Here is a 17,283-nt window from a genome sequence, read left to right on the forward strand (position 1 = left end):
AGAAAGCCAACTTTAAACAAAAGAAAGAAAAAGGCTTTGTAAAAATGGCATGACAGAACACTTCATTCATATTGTTAAAGCTAATAGTAAATGTATTCAGTTTGCAAAGATAAAGAGTTCCCATTCTCCTACTTTTACCACTGCACACTGTTGAATTTTCTGAAACCTGCCCTTTCTGTTTTATGTCACCAACAATGAGAAAACAATCCAAGACCAAAACTTTCTGTATACATGTCCAGCCCCTTGCTGCCCCTGAACATCTAACTTCTCACTAACAGGATGTGGCTGACACTTTTGTTGTGGATAGTAGAACTAATAAAGGATTCGTATCTAAGTGGTGTTCTGCAAAGATAACAAAAGTAAGAAGTAGGGATGAAGGCAAGAGATGGTAGGAGCTGGCAGACAGCAAAAGACTGCTGATCACATTAAAATGTTTCAATTATAGCTGCTAGTTAAAGTGTATGCACATCTTAATGATCAAAAGACAAGAAAAAAAGAACAACTAGATAGCTGAGATTTAATGCTGGTATCACTCAATGACTACACAAACACACAGAGCAGATACAAAACACCTGTCACTTCTTAAAATACTATGCCATCTGAAGTGCACTGCATTGTGATTATTTCACAATGAATTGTGAAGGTGGGCTTCAAAACATGTTTTACATATTTTTCCCTTCAATCCCTAATACTTACTGGGAAAAAAACCTGCTGTTGTTATTAAATAATTTTCCTTCCATTTCTCAGACAAATTAAATTCTTATGCTCACATTTTTTGAGACAGCTTCGAAACACGAGGAGTCAGAAAATAATACAGTTTTCTTTCCTGTATATTCTTTTTCCAGGTAGACAATGCTAAACAAAGAACACTGCTGTTTGACTCAAAAATGCTGTAATGTAACTTTACACACATTTCCTTTTACAGCTCAAAAGAATCAAATGGAAGACAAGTACAATAGAGAAAAAAATATACTAGTGAATTTCTGAAGATGAATTTTGCAGATAAAGACAAGGAAATTACTTATTTCTTTACAGTACTAAATTGTTCCTGCTCTATTCTAAAAGCTTTTGTTTCTTTCTACCATATTTTAAATCCATTCTTGCTCAGTAAGGTTGTCCTGGAACTCTGTGGTAGGAAGCTGCAACTTCCCTCCTAACTCTTGTGCTACAAAATGCTTAAAGTTCCATGCATTAATACTGTACCAAATAAATTATCATGTAACATTCTTTTTTAAATATGAGATTCATATGTATGATCCTCCAGTTACTCTGCTTCTACAGATTCTATTACTAATAAGTCAATATTTAAATATTTGTATCAACTTTTAAGTAGGTCTTCTACAGGTGTTTAAAAATCAAGATTGTTTGCATCATAATTGAAAGTACCTACAAAGCACCACTGTAAACATTTTCCACACCAAGAAACAGGAGTTTCTTTAGGGCTTGTAAGATCTTTGCAATCTGGAGCCATATGCCATTTCAGTACTGCTTCAAGTCCTTACTTGTTAGACCCTTTTTAATTTTGAATTGATGCCAAGATTAGACATCATAGCAGAGGTTCTCCATTTAAAATCTTATTCTTTTTTACAAAATACCTACATACACTTTGTATTGTAAGCACAGCTTTATGCTAACAAACAACAAAACCTGGAAGACAGACTAATTTTTTTCAGTTTTACCATGCTCTCTTCTGCCCCCTCACACTCAGTTTGAAGCCCATTGAATATCCATGGTTATGAACTGGGGCACACATTATAGGAAGAGCAGGTACAACCCTGGTGTGCAACAAGGAGTCCTTCAACTTTAGAACATGAAGAAGCTGTTTTCTGGACTGCCTGGTAAAAATCTAACAGCTTCTTCAGCAAGGATAACAGACATTGCACACTTAGAAACACATCACTGAAAACTAAAATTAAAAAAATGACAGATGAGCTTGAGGACACAATACATACTTTTGACAAAGCTGGCTGAACAGCACTTTGGGAGACAGAGGACCTTTTCCAGCCTCCCTCATGCTGTGAAGGAACAAGAACATTGCTGAAGTCAAGGGTCCCGGGCTGGACAGGTTTACCACCAAAGGATCCTTCAAAAACAAAGGTAAAGTACACATTAGATTTCAAAAGTAATGACACAAGGCTTCTTTCAAGTTACTAGATACATGATAAAGAGCAATGTAACTTTCAGTCTTGAGAGTGTTTCTGGGTGGTTTTTTTTTTTTTTAATGTTGATGTCACCCACTTGATTGAAATAATTTAAGAGCAGGCGTATTATTTAAACAGTAATAGCTGCAAAACCAAACAATTCTTGGTGGTAACCAATAGCTTTGGAAACAGGCATGCCAATGAGCCAGTCTGGTTCTCACAAAAAAAGGCAATCTTTGTAATGCCTGCTTTACTCTTACCCCCAAATGCACTGAAATTCATCTGGAGAGACAACCCAGGTGACCACCTCCATCGGCCAGTGTAAGATTGTGCTCAGTGGCTCTCTGTTACCCAGCCTTAAGAATGAGGTGTCCAGCTTCTCTGATCTGTGAGTCACACACTGAAATTTTCACACATCTAACAGCCACAGAAACACACCCTGTTCCTCCACAAAGCAGGTGCTGTGAAGGTACCAGCAGTGGTTCACAGCGAGAGCTGATGGCAGATCCCACACATCCCCTGTGGCACTGGGAGACAGGCACAGGGTGTATCCTGCACAGCAGCTCTTAGTACAACATTCACCCCACACAGGTTCTGGGTCTGGAACCAGCAAGCCAGCAAGCACTCAACTATTTTAAAGCAGAAGACAGTCCTGCACTGCTTACACACCACATGTCACAATGATCACAGACCACCAGCTCTCCCTAATATGCTCCAAGGTTTGTACGTGCCCACAGTGCTCTCTACTAGCTGACCTAACTCTCAGAAAAACAGATTACAAGTGCCAGACAAACACTTGGAGAGGGTGTCTCGTCCAGAAAGCAAATCCACACAAAAGGTAAGTGCTATGAATACACACAAATTGAAAGCATTTGCTTTATATGCACTACCAAAAGTTGGGAAAAGGCCTGCATGGCATACAATGACCAGAAGACAGAGTCTTTGCTCCAAAGACCTTATTTACATTGTAAGCATTGTCATGAAACAAAAAAAGAAACCTTTCAACCTTATGGTTGTGAAAGTTACACATCAAGCATAAGCCAACACCCCACTGGCTTGCTAAGCCTTGGGGCAAAAATAAGCTCCAGACCTCTGTTGTGGCTCAGGATAACTTCATGAAACATATTGCTGCTCAGAACTGCCACTGAAGGAAATAAAGACTGGAATGCAGTGAATTTCACACTGTTCTCACCTGGAGAAGCTATGAACATCACCTACAGCAACCCAGTGAAATCATGGTAATTGCAAAGGTATCCGAAACAGAATACCACTCCTCTATCCTCACTGCCACCAGAAAGCTCACAGCAAATAACAGGAAAAAAAAAAAGGAGAAGACTAAGAAAAAATCTACTCTAAACTGTTTGCTTCAGCTAGCAGAGGGGAAGTGGTATTATCTTTATTGCCAACAACATATAATGAAACCCCAAGTCTCTAAGACATGATTGGAACAGCAGGATATTATTATTCTTCGGGTAATAGCCACAGGAGACACTGTCCCATATGCCTGCAATGAGCTTGAGGACAAGAAACTTGTACCTCACTGAAATTTTGCTTCTCTCATTTTAATCCCCTGGCCTGTGAAGCATGCAATAAACTTCACAGGCTTTATCAATGAAGGGCTGGGACGGACTTGAATAAAATATTTCAGACACTTTCTAGAGCCAAATAGACGATTTTCTGTATCATACGTTCATACTGGTGAAAATTAAATGGTAAACAAAAATAAACCACCTGCTCTTTCTTAAGGTAAGGCATTATTTGATACTTCAATATTACAAGCAAGTAATTCTTCCTCCTTCTCCAGGGCTGAGTAATATCAGTTCACAGGTAACATAAAATTAAACTTTAAAATGTGAAAGAAATGGGAGAGTAACAGTGTGCCTTTAACAGAGATGCGATTTCCTGTCCTCAAGCTTCTTCCTATATTTTCCCAAACTTATATTTCAGTGCATACTTACCAATTGAGAATCTGAAGTATGACAGATTTTTAATTTTGTTCCTTTCTCCTTTATTTCATACATCAGTTCATTTAGTACGTGAGTCTGTGCCAAGTTCTTAAAGAAAAAGAATAAAAATAAGAGAAACATGCTGATCGTTCAGTTACACAGTTTCTTTAGTTATATATTCTAGATTCAGGGACAGATCAAACCACATATACTTCATAATGTGTAACTGAGGTTTAGATCTGACCACTAGAAAGAGCACTAAAAAAATCCCTGAGCTGTTTCTAAAATTGTATGTATTTATTTTCCTGTAATTTCAAAATAGTTTACTAGTAGTAACTCTGTTATTTATTTAACAAGATTCATTTTTTATTTTTTTTTAGGATGAGGACATTATTACCAGAAACCTCAGTTGCCTCTTTTAAACTCTGCAGTCCCTCTCATCATGCCCCATGAGGCACAAAGGCTTTGGCATAATGAAAAGTACTACCTCTCTGAATTTAGGACAGAAACCAACTCAACATATCTCAGCTTTGTTTCTTTATTTTTGGTCAACTCTGACAGCAGATCACTTAGGTTTCTACAATGCCCTAAGTATGGAGAGGTAACAATTTGTAGTTTTATTATCTATTTGATGAGTTTTGTAACCAGCATCATAAACACAAGGTGAGGTGTGCCAGTGCAGAACACCTTTGTAGAAGTTTTTTTTCAATTGTTCACTCCTGTCTGCAGACATAGAGATGTCTCTTCTCAGCTGACAAGAAATGGGATGGTTTAATACAAAACCCACTAAATATCAATAGATGTGTATTAGTATAGCTCATTCCTCTTACTCTAGTCAGAAAAAAACATAGTTGATAAAAGTAATTTTATAGCTCATTTATTGTAGGGGTTTAAAATCATCCCAATGAACAGTGCAGACATTCACATTATGTTCACAGTCCCACTGTTCACATCACCAGTATGGTAGATACCCTGTATTACTCATGACTGATAATGCTGCACTTCAAATAAAACCATATGCTACAGTACAACCCACAGACACAGGCAGTGTGCAAAACACTTGGCATTTTCACTTATTTCATTACTGTGCAAAATGCTACTGATCCAGGAATTCTTTTTTATTGTAAAAGGAAACACTCCCTGGACAGCAAGGAGCAAAAAGAACTTGAATAGGCCTTTGAGAAAGCAGAATGAAGAACCATAACACTCAAAACCTTCCAGAAACCCACAGATTATACAGATATAAGAAAAAGTGGTAGGATCTTCCCATCTTACCTGCATGACAGCATTAAAAAAGCAGGTATTTCCTAAATTGTTAATTCCTTTAACTGGAACTGATCCACCATTACCAGAGCTTTTTCCTTTCAGTTTTTCACTTGTTTCACTGTGTTCTTCACGAAGACGTATGATTTTTGATGAACCTATAATTAAATTATAGATTAATATGACCACATAAATGCATAGTTCAATCAATTAAGTCCTTCCATTATTATGTTTATTAATTTCAACATATGTGGAAGATACCTTGATAATACTCTAAAGCTGCTGTATACAGTTTTAAAAAACAGACATCAACAGATAAAGCACTGCAGGGTAAAAAAATGCCCTCAACAACTACATATATCCCACAAAGCCTTCCATAATAATCATATTCTCCTATAAGACTGTAACTTCCACAATTACACAAGCAATAATTAAAGTAAAATGAGATAGTTTATTAACAATAGGCAGCTGAGATATATGTTTATTAGACACATCAGAAATACCACCTAAAAGTTTTTGGTGCATTTGTAAAGAGGTAGCCCAAAGTTATCATCGAACGCTCCAAGACTTTATCAACTACAGTGTTCCATTCCAACTGCCTTGTCAACAGCCTGACTGGACTCATTATCCCTACATTTGCTCCTCAACTCACCTCCCTTTGTCACAGCCTGAGGAATTATTAATGCAATCCACATACATACAATGCTAGTGTTTTAATTTCAAGTAACAAAAAATTGATAAAACTATGCTATAACATCCACATAATTCCCTGTTTCCCTTATTATTTAAATAGATGAGGGGCAGCAAAGTTAGACAGTCATTAACTTGTAGCCTAGAGGTAATGGAAAGACTTGAGATAACAATATTCAGCCTTGAATTCTACTAGCAACTTTCATATTGTCATGGTTGCAGGACTAAATGTGAACATTACTGACATCTGCAGTGTCTTAAATATTGATTAACAATGCACGTCAATGTAAACGAGTTATGGACTTAATAGATGCCAAGAACTGTGATGCTACAATCTCTGTCTTGACATATGAATTCATGTATTTGTTCTAATGAGTTTCACATTGAAGTCTCATTAAAGTGTTCTTGAGAAATAACTAACAGACCTATTTACGTTAATGAAATTCTCATGCCAAAAGGTTCTTTTATGTACACTCCTAAATACCTTCTTGCTTAGAAAATGAAAAAAAAATATAATTAAATAACAAGTCATTAAAATATGTACTGTATCTGGCAACAAGCTTCTGATGCAGTCTGCCTGCACCCTACAGTGCCATCGAGGCACAACTACTCTTCCAAACTCTTTCAGAGTTTTTCAAAACAGAGTTAGAGGTGCTTTGCTGTTTAAAAACATTTTAAAATGTTCTTGTTAACAGTCCTTACACAGCTTCAAATTACTCTCCACTCAGGTGGAAAATTAAGATGGTACAAGGGCAGAGTAAATGATGGGAGTTCTCCTTGAAAAAGCCAACAAAGTGGTTTTGAATATAATAAACAAGCAAGCTGCCATAACCTAGAAGTTACTGTTTTATGGGCTACATATCTTTTAACTGGCATGCTTAGCAGGAGAATGCTACAGTGTCTGAGGCTCCTCCATCCACGGAGCTCCAGAACAACCACAGCATGGGAGTAGGAGCTCCAAGTATCTGCAACTCAAAGGAACTGCTCTCTCTCACAAGTTTAATAATATAACTGGAGATGTTCTCCCCTCAGCAAAGTGGGCCATCCAGAGTAGTGCTGAGGAAAAGAGATGGTTAAAAAGAGGGGGAAATAAAAAAGATGAGAAAAAAAAGCCAAAATTGTGGAAATAATTTGTGTATTAGTATACCACAGTTGTTGCATTTATCCATCGGCATTCAAAAACATCTGGGACAGCATCTTAAAGTAAACAATGTTCACAGGGCCATCTGGACAAAACTGCAGGCAAAAATTAAAGCATAAGCATATGGAAAAGCAGATTTTTCTCTTCCCTTTAGCAGTACAGGATGACAAATGTCAAACCTAGATCTGTCCACGCTTCACTGTGCTATGCTTTGCAGCACCACCTGGCTCTCCTTGCACAGCCACCAAATATGGACAGCACTGCCACAGCGGACCATATCTGCAGGGCAAACTCGATAAAAGCATTTCACTTCATGGTTAAATGGCAGCTTCACACAAGTAGCAAGGCTCCATTTGCTGAACCTTACATATAAATTATTTCAGGGAGGGAAAACAAAGCCGAAGCATCCAGCTTTGTGATAAGAGCTGGGTGAATACGCAATTACAAAACACAATAAATCAGAACCAGACATTCGATTGCCACAAAGCTGGATAATTAGTAAAGGGATAAGGGGAAGTAGTAGGAAATCAGGAAAATCCTTGGATGTTGGTATCAAAGTTAGGAACCTCCTTCCATTCAGAAGGTTTTAATTACTGCATCTTGATGTTTTAATAATTTTAAAAACACAATCCACATGACACTTTACTATGTTTTTTGTATCTGTGAAAAGGTCCTGACAGACAAGTGCTGCTTTGCCATTACAAACATTACCTGCTGCCTTGCTTGTAACACACAGATGCTTTTAAGTACATATACAGAGCCAGAGGAGAAACAGCATTTTTTAATTTAGCTCTGCTCAATGTCCCCAGCTCAGTGATAAATGACAGACAGGCCTGAAGCTGAATGTTAACTTGACATGTGAAGAGTTGGTCAGTCTTAATAGAACATGCTGGTAATGACTATGATAACTAATACTTCTACAGATTGAGGCTGGAGGGTCCTTCTGCAAGATTAACCCAAGGCTATAAGCATGTTATTAATCAAAAAGCTAATACATAATTTTTTAAAGTGAATTTGCACTGAACAACTATTTCATGGACCCTTGCTGACTCAACCTTGCAATCCTGTAATTTAACAGGCATACTTTTGGGTATGAAAAGTGACTTTTAAGCCAGAACATACACAAGGATCCCAGCTGAAGGATTCCATCAAAATGGCTGTCATCTGCTGCTGCCCACAAGCACCTACAGCTACTGGCTAACAGAATAAAAGAAGTAGTCCAAGTAATTCGTCCACATGCAGCAATATTTGTTATAAAGGACCTTGTTAACATTAATGACAGCAAGATAGGTGCAAAGCACAGAGGTAATTAAATTCAGACAGATTTCTGTCGTTAGTTAACTCATCTTTTAGAGAATTGACATGGTGACCCTCAAGCTCTCTGCCCTTCTCAGGTAGTATGGGTATCAGCCCTTGGCAAGCCTGTCCGTCCCCAGCAGGGACAGAGTATCCCACTGTGCCTGGGACTCACATTCAGACTATGTCCCTCTGTCAGACTCTTCCTGCTGTTTTGCTGCAGAGGTGACCTTTCTGAAGCAGCCATACAAGGAAAACCCTCACCTAAGCTGTGCCTTGATCACCAGAACCTTATCTTCCTTTGACAAAGTGTATCTGGCTGCAGACACTCTACTTGAGCATTCTGCCAAAACGCATTGCCCAGCTCTCCATCCAGATCACCCCACCCTACTGACCACCTCTCCATAGACACCAGGTCAGTACCCACCATTATCAGCTGCTTCTGTACACAGACACAGCCTCATGCTTGGCAAAGCCTCCCAACAACAGCCTGCTCTCCTACATGCAGAAAGCCCCCTTCCCACCAGAGCCCTGGGAAGAAGGGCAGCAGAAGCTGCTCCTCTGCTGCACCTACTGCCTGCAAAGCACCCTTGTCTTGCTGCTTTTTTCTTCAGCTTCTCCTGTGCCTGCTCTGCTCACCTGTGGTCCTGTCCCATAAACTCTCCCAAGGCAGGAACACTGCTTTGTCCCACAGCTGCTCAGCACCAGCCTTGTGGGCAGTGACTGAGGTTCCTAAGCCAAATATTAGCTTAGACAAGGGCTCATCCCACAAAGCAGAGCCACTTACTGCACCAGATGTACAAACACACACGGGGCTGACACTTCCCCTTGCAAAAGGAAACTTATTGTGGGTTCCCTATCAATTTGTTTTGCCAGCATTTTAAACATTTTCAGCGCACATGGGCTTCTGCACTGCCTTTGCTGAAACTGAGCTGTGTCTGGGGGTGCAGATGGTATGCAAGCAAGACAATAAATGACATCACATTTCTTTTTCAGCCAGGGGAGCAAGTACTTTTGCTCATCTTTTCAGTGCAACTTTTTTTTTAATTAAAAATAAGGGTTCCAGGAATATGCACTTTTATTCCAAGGTCGAGCCTTTTCTATTGAATACTACTCTGGTACTTCAGCTGAAGGTCTTCACAGTAAAAGCAAGGTTAATAGACTGCCTGTCTTTTACCAAATTCTCATCATGCTGTACTATGAAATGCTACAAAATTGTCTGGCACTCCTTTTTTATCTAAAAAATTCAGATTTCTTTTTCAACATTGTACAACAATGAGACTGCAACCTTTAGAAAAATAGCCTGGTTTTCTTCTGAAATGGTCACTAGCTTCATATTTTAAAAGACCAATTTCTCTAGCAGTGTTACAACCCTACCAAATCAAAGATTATGAACTAATTTTAGGGTTTTTTAACAATTTTATTATTTTATTTCTCTGAGTCTTGCCACAATGTTATATACTAGAAAAGACATCTGCACAGTGTAGAAGAGCAACCTGTTCAAGGATCTCCTTTGATCCTCTACACTCAGATGACTTGTGTTACACCTCACAAGAAAATAAGTACGTGGACAGGAAAGGTAAAGAGTCTGTGGTTAAAAATGACAGAATGCCTAAAAATTTTTTTGTCAATGATTCAGTTTTCATTCCTTTGCAAGGAGCTTACTAGCAAGTAAGCAAATTTGAAAGAAAATTTCTGACCAATAACAAAAGCCCTTCTGCCAGAGTGTATTTCAGATTCAGAGAATCAACATAATCTGTTTTATTTTAATAGTTAATTTTAAGTAGATAGAATGGTCTTCCATGACTCCAAACTACATGTAGTAAAAGTCACTTAGGAAAGAACACCGTTTTTTTTAATATGATCTTTGTTAATTGCTAATATCCACAGAAGAATGCAAATCTGCAAAGTTATTATCACAGTACCTGTTTTTCCATACAAGTCTGCAACTCTCAAATGTACAGTAAAATTGTATCTATTTTTACACATAAATTACAACCATCAAAACAAAAATTAAGTTTCTAACTTTCATTTATTGGCAAATCCAGGCAGCTGAACTTACTAGCCAAACCTCACTCCCCTGCTTGCCTCCCCAACAAGAAATTTAACTACAGAATTTGAGAATATATCTTCTTCCTTCCCATTCTACTGCCACACAAACCAATTAAATTAACTGCTCTATAAAAAGTATGCAATCTTATGTTTCCAACAACATATAATTTCGTTTTTGTAAAGGAAAATACACATAAGATTCACTTTTAAGTCTGCAAAACAATTTGTTTTCTCCAGTAAATGAGCAGACACACAGATTGCAATGTCTCAGCATGGTTCCTGTGTACTACATGTGCATTATGTCCATGTGAAGCTCACAAGTGTGCCACACGGACAATACTGCACCTGCCTTTCTGTGGAAATCATCACGGCCTGCTAACCTTCTCCACAAAACAAATTTCTGGGTGGTACACCCTAGAAAGCAATCTTGCTTTTTTCTTCCAGCTTGTGCCCAACATGACCTCTTAACCAAACAGACTCCTCTGAAAAAAAAAGGGGGAAAAAAAAAGAAAAGAGCAGGCATTGCTGGGTACAACAAACCATAGGATCAGATGTGAAAATCACACAGCTGCAAGCATTCTTTTGGGAACCCAGCACTGGGATTTATCTCAATCGCTTAATGTAATTACAAAAGTCAGTCATGTAGTAGTAATGTAATTTGCACATTTTTACAGCTGAAGTGAAGTTGAATCTTTATGAGAGGCCAAATGAAAAGCAGGGATCCTGCTGCCACACTATTCCACCACATTAGTACCAAATGACAAGCATTTTGCTTTTGTTTATTTTCCAAGATGCATTAATTAGGAAATCTATATAACCCTCCCTCACATGTTGCAACTGATCATTTTATCTTTAAATGAATCCTGCACTTTTGAGAACTGAAAAAAAAAAGTAAAAAAATCCTAGCAGCCCTCATTTGCTACTTAATCCACATTCATACTGCATTTCTACAGAAATTTCTACACAATGCTATTTGAATTTTAATGATGCACCATGCCAACCAGTTGTTACAATAGAAAGAAATCTAGACATAAGATGAATTCTTGTTACAGTGCCACATTCTGCTATGAGAACTGTCTTCACTTCACTTTGACTGCTTTTTTAGAAAGAAAAGGAAAAGCAATGGGGAAAAAAAGCACAAGACTGATTTTTAAGTGAGAAATATGAATTAATTATCAGTTTTACATTACTTGTTTCTCACAAGTTATTTTTCATTTTTTTAAATCAGATTATGTTTTTAAGGAGTGAATATATAAAATAAAATCGATACCAACTAATAATTTAAAGAATTATAATTACACCAAAAATATCAATGAAACATGAAATAAAATGTTACACTAAAAAAAATTAAATCAAAACAAAAGTAGAGTTAATTTTCACAGTAATACATCATGTCCTCTTGTGTTCTAGACAACAGCATGAATTACACTTCAATTTCAGATTTTGTTTTTTCCAGATCCCTAAAGATAGCCTAATTTAAAGAAAAGAAAAAAACCTCAGATTTCAGTAGGGGAAGTACCAAGTCTGCCATTTATCAAAATGAACCAAGAGTGCCAATTCTGGTGGGGAGCTCCCTGTCATGCACACCAGCCATTTATGAATACACGGCTGTTTTCCAGCTCTTCCAGCAAGGAGCCTGGCCCAAAGTAACAGACATGCCCAGGCAAAGAGCTTTTCTGTCTTTTCCTTGCCACTCAGGAAAATGCAAGAAATCATCTTTGGGCCAACATTCCCAGAGCTTTCAGGAATGCAATCCCAACAGCTGAACACAGACAGAGTGGGGAGGGTCACAGACTATCACCTTTAAAACATCACTGAAGTACACACACACGCCTTATGTGGGAATCCAATCCTGCACTTGAGCCTCAACTCTTTCCCAGAATGGAGCAGGAGATGGGACTGCCCTGCAGGAGCAACCCTGCCACACTCATTCCTCTCACTGCCAAGGCAGGCATCCTGCAAGGCTATGTCTAAGCCCTAAACAAAAAAAACCAAAACAAAACAAAACAAAACAAACAAAAAAAAAAACCAAAAACCAAAAAACAAAAACAAAAAAATTGACTCCAGTTACAGCAAAGTTTTTCCAGTTGTATCAGCAAACACCTACATGAAATGTAAGCATTTTCAAAACAGAGTATCAAAATTAAACACAAATGCATATACAGCAGAAACATATGACACCCTGCTCTGCTATAAATATGATTACTTCTCCTAAGTTAGTCTGGAATTTAAGTTGCTTAATTTAAGATATTTCACAGAAAACTTCTAAACTTTTTCATCTGAAAGCTTTAGATGTTTTGAAGTTTCACAAATTAAGAATCTAAACCATGAGTTGTATCACTCAGAAAGTCTTATCCAGGAGTACAAAAATGGAATAAAATTGTTTTCATTACATTAACTGAAAAAAAACCACCACAGCATTTTCATCTGCAACAAAGCTGCAACACACATTTATTTGAAACTATAAATTTGAAACTAAAGCTGAGAACAAAAAGCACATGCTGTATTTTCACTGCACCAAGAAAAAAAAAATGCAAAAGGTAGCAATATATCCATTTATTAAAGTTGAATAATTTAATATACAACTTGTGACTAAATCAAAATACGTATTTTTAAGCAGCCCTTCATTTTTTCCCTCAAAAATATGCAACATCTCTTAAAGCCAGTAGGATTTATGCACATGCAGCTAGAAGAATACTAAGTGTAATTCTGTAAGGCAACCATTCTTTCTTACTTCTAACTGGCTGATCATCATTGTCAAAAGATGCAACCAATTGTTTTAAAAGTTTAGTCAAGATGAGTTTTGAGAAGCAAATGTGGAATTCAATGCCCTAAGTCACAAGCCAGAAATGCTGCCAAGTATGTTACAGCAGGGATGAAAAACATCAACATTATCCAGAGTAGACAGCTAAGGGCCACACATAGAAAGTTCTATCGACTATCCCATATATTAAGAAGGTATAGTATGCTCCTAATATAAGAAAATAATTTAATACTATCTTTTTTAATAGAAAGGACCATTCTGTCAATTAAAATCAAACAGTAAAAATGGACATGACCTGCAACAACAGAGTACCAGAAAATGCATTTAAACAAATCTAGCTGTAGACAGCAAGTTTAAATCAGAAAAATTTAAGCTGTGATACATCCATACCAAGAAAATTAAATTAATCTATAGTAAATGTATAGAGTACACTTCGATAAATTTTTATGCATTAATTTATTATTAATTTATTAATTTATATGGCCTTGTCTTCTTTAAGGTAGCAACTTCTCTATGGTAAACCTTCTTTGGTAAAGACAAAATTTGGAAAAACTGTCCTGCAGTGCCCAAAGTATTTTTAAAATACAATCATACTGGAGAAAAAAAAGTGACACTACGTTTTGACAGGCATTACTTCCCCAAGTAGCTTTGCAATTATAAATTACATTACAGTCACATTGTACATAACTTTTCATTTGTATTTTTAACAAGACTCAAAATCTGAAATGTTTATTTTTAGGGACAGTACGTTACAGGTGTCTCCAGATAAAACTATTTGTGCAAACTTACTTGGTTCAGCCCTGGCACCGTGTTTTTGAAGGAAGTCAACTATCTGAGCCAGAACCTTTTTGTTGCAATGCGTTGACAGCTCTTCATCACATTCATAACACCTAAACAAAATAAAAAACAAACTGGAATTCAGGGCTATCTGCTAGCAAAACTTACACAAAGCACTTAAGCTCTCAGTTTCAATTTTCACACTAAAAAATGGAATAGAATTGAATTCCTTCATCTCATACATGCTCTTCTACAGATCAGTCCCAATTCACTGTGGTCCTTCCCGATTTAAATAACTTCAGAGAATACAAAGGACAAACACATATTGCCTCCAGAAAGCCTACCACCTTTCCTCTAGAGAAAGCATTCATTTTATCTATCAGAATCATTCTTTATCATGAGAAGACACTGCTTTAAGCTTTGTGAAGTCCTTGCACACAGGCACACACCAGCCTGCACAGTGATTCTTACCATATGATCCACGTGCTGAGGTTGATAACGATACAATGAGGCTCTGTGCGGGCAGTCTGGAAGTGTTTCAGAGAATGCTGGCCTTCCGAATTCTTACTGCATCCCTAAAAACAGACACATCAACCCAGGAAGGGGGGGGAAGGAAGAAGGAAAAGACTGTATTATCAGTAAATAAACTACAAAAACTCCACTTTTCAAAACCAGACAAGAAGCTACTCTGCCCTACTTATTTAGCATCCATAAAGATAGAGAGGATTTAGCATTCTCATCTTTTCTACGTGGAAAAATCACTTGAAAATATAGAGATTTATAAAGTTTGTTCTAGCTGAATAAAAATAATTCCTAGCTCTCAGATAAATAAATATTAACAGACAAAAAATTATACCATTCACAAAAGCAAGAATGCTTTAGTAATTGTGAATGAAACAACTATGTAGCATATTTGGTCCACAAAATATACGGAAGAGGACAGCATAGGTAACCCTCACTGCTCAAGAATGTCAAATGCATTCCAGACAGCAAACAAAAAAAGTACTTAAAGTGCTTTGTGCTACAAAGCTGCTTAGAACATACTATTTAGGTACAGCAATATCAAGAGAAAGCATTTGCAATTGTTCAAGTATGAACAAAGTGGGAACTTAGAACCAGAACTGGTCTCTGAACAGGCATGAGTTTTAGAAACTGTGAACAGCATGAACATGAAGAAGCACACAGAATTAACTCATTTTAAAAGCCCTCCTTAACAGAAATTTTTCAAACAAGATTTATGAGTCCTCCTCAGATCTAGTTAACTATCTTAGCATGTTTCTTTGCAAAATCAAATCTATTCATACTATACTGGTAGGAGCTGGCTTCTATAGTAAAATCTACTGAAATTAGTTTTCTATAATAGAATCTACTGAAATTCCATTAAAATTGTGAAATGCTTTGTTCAGGCAACTATTGGCTGAACCAAGACTGACACTGCCCATAAATTGAACTTTGCTATATCAAGAAAAAATTTTACTTTACTTCACTCCCAGGGCAGAAATCTGTGAAAGGTCAGAAATCCTGACCTTGGCGTCAGGACCTGTCATTTAAACTCTGAGGCCATGACATTATAACTGATCCCATCTAATGGCTAGTTGCCACAGGAGCAGCATTCTCACTCCAGCACAGTCCTTTCTCCCCAGTTTTAATCAAATTTAGCAACTGAGTGTCCACAGCACAAGCTCATTCAGCAATATGTTTGGCTTTTCATTCTCCTATTTATGGGAACTTCTGCCAGAGGAGCCAGCTGAAGGGATGCATTTTGCAGCCATACAGTTCCCAGAGTCAATTCTTTTTAAGTGGCAAGAGGATGCAGATAAAAACAGAGAAAAGGCAGGACCATCACTAATCATGATGCCACATGGCACTGTGATACATAAAGCTAACCCCAAACACTGCCAAAAACCGAGACAGGACCATAAGGTCACATCCCACTTCCCCAGGAAGCTGAAGCAGGGACTCTCACAACCAAGCACTTACATCACACTGTTCCTCTGGAGGTAATGAGGTGCCAAACAGACAAGGATCCACAACAGTGGTACCTTTAGAAACTCCACCTCTGCAAAGGGAGAGCACATGCTTACCTGAGAGCCACACTTGAGACACAGCCAGATGTCTGAAGGTGCCACGGGCTCACCATCGCTCACCCGCCTCTCCTTGAGGCACTCTGCACAGACTGACCACACGCTCTGAGCCACCGCTCTCTTCACATGATGCACGTCCACTGCCTGGCTCACGTGCTGGCAGGTCAGCCCTACAGAAAATAACACAAACTCGCTTTTAGCCATCAAAAATAATGGCTAGGAGAGACAGCACATGTACACTGAAAGACCATAACCTCCAATTAATTCAGCATTAGGAAAAAAAACCCAGTAAAGAATTAAAGTAGGAAAGAGAAGCCAGCTGCTCCCCACATACTGAATTTTCTGAAGGAATCTCTTTCAGTCTTTCCGTAATGGAAATTCTTTTCAAGTCAATAAATGCCACCTCTTAAAACCAGATAAACTACTTTGTACAAAAGTACAAGGATTACTTTTGTACAAAACTAATTTCCCCATTTTTTGACAATAAAATAATAGATAAATCTATTTTTGCATACAACAGCACAGGCCATTGACCGCTTTTCAACCCATAAAGAAAGAATTTCTAATACTATGCATCTCTGCTACAACTGCTCATTCTGAATGTGAATATCAACCATTCTTCTCTATTGTATTTTTTGCACAAATTTCACTATATCACAGAATAAGCAAGGTTTGAAGTAACCTCTGAAGGCCATCTTGTCCAAGCCCTCACTTAAAGCAACGCAAATACTAATTTAGATCTGTTTGCTCATGGCTTTTTTCAACTGAGTGTTGAGTATCCTCAAGGACTAAGGCTTCACCAACTCACTAGAAAAGCAGGTTTCTCTCTAACTACCCTTGGAGTGAATATAAAATAAATTTCCTCACACTTTGTCAAATTTCCATGCTCTAAATTTCATCTGTTGCCTCTAGTTCTCTCATTGTGGGACCTCCTACAAGAATCTGGTTCTAACTTCTTTGTAACTACCATCAGGTAGTCAATGAAAAAAATTATACCTTCACTCACTTGGCTAAACAAAGACATCCCCTTCAACCCCTCTTCCCACATGATGTTCTAATCTCCTTAAAAATGTGGAGAGGGTGAACCACTGGCCTCACTGACAAGTCAGCCTTCCTTGTAAGAGGGAGC

General features: G+C 37.8%; 1 protein-coding gene across 11 annotated transcripts in view; it reads right to left on the reverse strand.

Moving 5' to 3' along the window:
- The window catches only part of USP45 (ubiquitin specific peptidase 45), a 495,013-nt gene that overhangs the window by 23,151 nt on the left and 454,579 nt on the right, over positions 1–17,283 (reverse strand). For all 11 annotated transcript variants that reach the window (XR_013776915.1, XM_079327728.1, XM_079327727.1 and 8 more), the window contains exons 3-8: positions 16,155–16,324; positions 14,542–14,645; positions 14,083–14,183; positions 5,363–5,508; positions 4,100–4,195; positions 1,953–2,083 (exon numbers count right to left, since the gene is read on the reverse strand). Coding sequence is in view for 10 of the 11 variants with exons in the window: in XM_079327728.1 (XP_079183854.1) it covers positions 1,953–2,083; positions 4,100–4,195; positions 5,363–5,508; positions 14,083–14,183; positions 14,542–14,645; positions 16,155–16,324 (748 nt within the window). In the remaining variant the exon portion in view is untranslated. The remainder of the gene's footprint in view (positions 1–1,952; positions 2,084–4,099; positions 4,196–5,362; positions 5,509–14,082; positions 14,184–14,541; positions 14,646–16,154; positions 16,325–17,283) is intronic.

Source organism: Erithacus rubecula (assembly GCF_903797595.1).
Source record: "Erithacus rubecula genome assembly, chromosome: 2".
NCBI classification, from domain to species: Eukaryota; Metazoa; Chordata; class Aves; order Passeriformes; family Muscicapidae; genus Erithacus; species Erithacus rubecula.